This window comes from Glycine soja, chromosome 13, assembly GCF_004193775.1.
Source record: "Glycine soja cultivar W05 chromosome 13, ASM419377v2, whole genome shotgun sequence".
Classification (NCBI taxonomy): domain Eukaryota; kingdom Viridiplantae; phylum Streptophyta; class Magnoliopsida; order Fabales; family Fabaceae; genus Glycine; species Glycine soja.
In genome coordinates this window covers 22,411,250-22,414,084 of record NC_041014.1, presented here as the reverse complement: position 1 = coordinate 22,414,084, position 2,835 = coordinate 22,411,250, and the positions used below count along the sequence as shown (strand labels likewise).

The 2,835-nt window shown below is 32.9% G+C and overlaps 1 protein-coding gene across 1 annotated transcript; it reads right to left on the bottom strand.

Annotated features, from left to right (window-relative positions):
* Positions 1–292: 292 nt before the first annotated feature.
* Positions 293–1,941, bottom strand: LOC114380782 (protein LURP-one-related 6-like). The gene is made up of 3 exons (XM_028339830.1): positions 1,457–1,941; positions 901–1,131; positions 293–786 (listed from the first exon to the last, which is right to left on the bottom strand). Exons 1-3 carry the CDS (start codon positions 1,694–1,696, stop codon positions 643–645), a joined length of 615 nt encoding a protein of 204 aa, XP_028195631.1. The 5' UTR covers positions 1,697–1,941; the 3' UTR covers positions 293–642.
* Between the last annotated feature and the right edge of the window lie 894 nt (positions 1,942–2,835).

The window sequence follows — 2,835 nt, the reverse complement described above, 5'->3', positions numbered from 1 at the left end:
TACTTTTTTTAGGTAAGTGTAACAATACATTACGGGCAAGTATCAAATTAAGTACACGCATGTTCAAACCAATTTCGTCAAATCCGTGCGTAATAATAAATTCAGTACTTCATTTTCAATCCGTTAACTAGCATCAGATATCATTCTTCACCAATCCAACTTCACAAATATAAATTCAGTCTCACAGATATTCGATATCAATAAGTAGTAAAAGTTAACGTTTAATTGGAAGAATAAAATAAAAGGCTAGAATTCAATGCTAAATGGTACGATCATGAAGACTCTTGTATCATGTCGTGAAAAAAATAATGAAGACTCTATTATCATGTCGTGAAGTAACTATCTTAAAAGGTTAAACGGTTGAGTGAAAGCACTTCTTTTTTTATAGGTAACAGATCACATTGATCATTATTATACATTTATACAAGACAAATCCCTTTATTACAAGGGAAAATGCCTTAATAGCCACATTTCTTCGTAATATACAACTTTAGAAAATTAATTCTAGACAAGTTGATGATCCCTTTCTTCTTAAGAAAATCTTTAATCCCCGTTTATATGCCTGTGTGAGAAAGAGTGATCCTACAAACAAAAAAAAAAAAAGCACAAAACTCAGAGCACATGCTCAGTAGAGTTTTGGATTTAGCAGTGGGTAGATTCGCCATAAATGTAATCAAGGATAGCGATGACTCCAAAGACAAAAGCTTGATCCATCCCAGGATTCACCACTACATGGTACAAATCCTTGCTTTCAATCAATTTCTCCACTTCCTTCATCATCCTCACCTAATAAATAAATCATCAACCAACACATTCAAATAACAACTTAATGTTACTTCCATAGTATCATGTTGGAACATATAATTCTCAACTCAAACAAATTAATTGGTAGGCGCGTACCTGGGCTACCTCGTTGCCTTTGGAGTCAACAATGCTACAACACTTATCCGGGAAACAGCCACTGATCTTAAAGTCACAGCCTCTGTTCCTAGTGAAGATTCTGATTGCATTGTTCTTAACCAAACAAGAATTGGATTCTCTCAAGCTGAAAACCAGCTTCCTTGATCCTTCGTAGTCTAAGCTATAACCTTTCCACTTCTTGTAAATGCTCAGGGCCTCAACCATGCCTCCCTGCACATTTATTGAAAATGTTAAATTAACCAAACTGCAACCTTCCCATTTGTTAATATGAAACTCAATCACTCAACCTCAAAAACAATTTGGTGAAAGAAAAAAAAAATTGGGTGCCCAAGTATTCTAACCAAGAGCCAGAAACCTTGAAAATTCCAGCATATATTTTTCTATACACAAACTTAGAGATTGAATTTCTAACCACACGCTTAAATTGCATTTTCTATCTGCAAACAATATTGAAACCCACCACTTCTCTCCTCTTTTTTTTTTACACACACACACACACACATATATATATATATAATGCAATAGATAAATATACCATTCGACGCATGAGAAGCAAAGCGTCTCCATCTCCTTCTCTTAGAATCAAGTCTCCCTTTTTGCCACGAACACCACAACCATCGACCCTGAACACAACCCTCTGGGCACTACAATCCATGACTACAAAACCCCCACCATTTACCACGTGTGGCCTCCTCCTCACCACAAGCACCGTCTCAGACGACGAACAGTACAGTTTGCCAATGATAGGCATCGTGTAATTTGTCTTCGCAATCATGTGATCTTAATTTCTCTGTACTTACAAACTACAAACTTTGTCTTTGCGCTCTCTCTCTCTCTCTCGATCTCCTCCAATATTATTATTAACTATACCATGCAAGTTGTTTCTACAAAACAAAAACGATCAAGTTTTCTCCCCCTTCTCTCACTCCTTTGTCTTTGTTAAAAAAGGGTTTGGCAAGTTTAGAGGTAGAGGTTGGAAGTGTAAGAATCTCTACGAGTCATGGATTGAGATAGCTTGTGGAGGAGATGCAAATAAATTAAGTTTGGCTTTATTTATTATGCGAAAATGATACGCCATTTTTAACCACGTTCTGATCACAAATATGAAAACAATATTTTGTTGAATTCTTAATTTTAATACTAATGACAAATTACAGTATTTTAGTTAATGTTTTTTTAAATAAAAAAAACTATAACTATAATATATAATGATTTAGATAAAATCAATATAAAAAAAGTATGCAAGAATATATGTGTGCATGACATTATCATACTTACTAGCTAGTTTCCCAAACGGGATTTCATTATGACTAGCTAGTTTCCCAAACGGGATTTCATTGGTCCCATATGTGTGTTAAACTTAAAAAGATTTTATTCCGCATAGACGAGGAGAAAAGTTAAAGAAGGTTAGCAAGTGGTTTTCAAAATAGTGTTTGTGTGCTTTAGAGATTCTGTGTACCTGGATTTTTTTTTACCAAAACGAATTATTTCATAAAATTAATTATCAAAATAAGTATTTTACAAAATTATTTATCGGGATGAATTTTGTTATATAAGATATAAGAGACATTATCCTAAGTCGTATTTTATGTTTTTTGTTTATCTTATAACAGGAGATATTATTGATATATTTTATCTTTAACAAATATTTAGTATCAGTTAAACTGACACTAAATTGAGTAAAAATATGACATAACATATAATCATTAAATAGGTATTTGAAGATTGACGTTAAATTAAACGAAAATGTGACATGAAATCTAATAAAATATATATTTAGTGTTGTTCAAATTAATATAAATACAACGTATCCAGATAATGCTTCCTGTTATAAAACAAACAAAAAATACAAAATGTCACTCAAGTTGACACCTTATGCATCTTAAGTCCTAGCTGATAAAAATGACCAGTAAC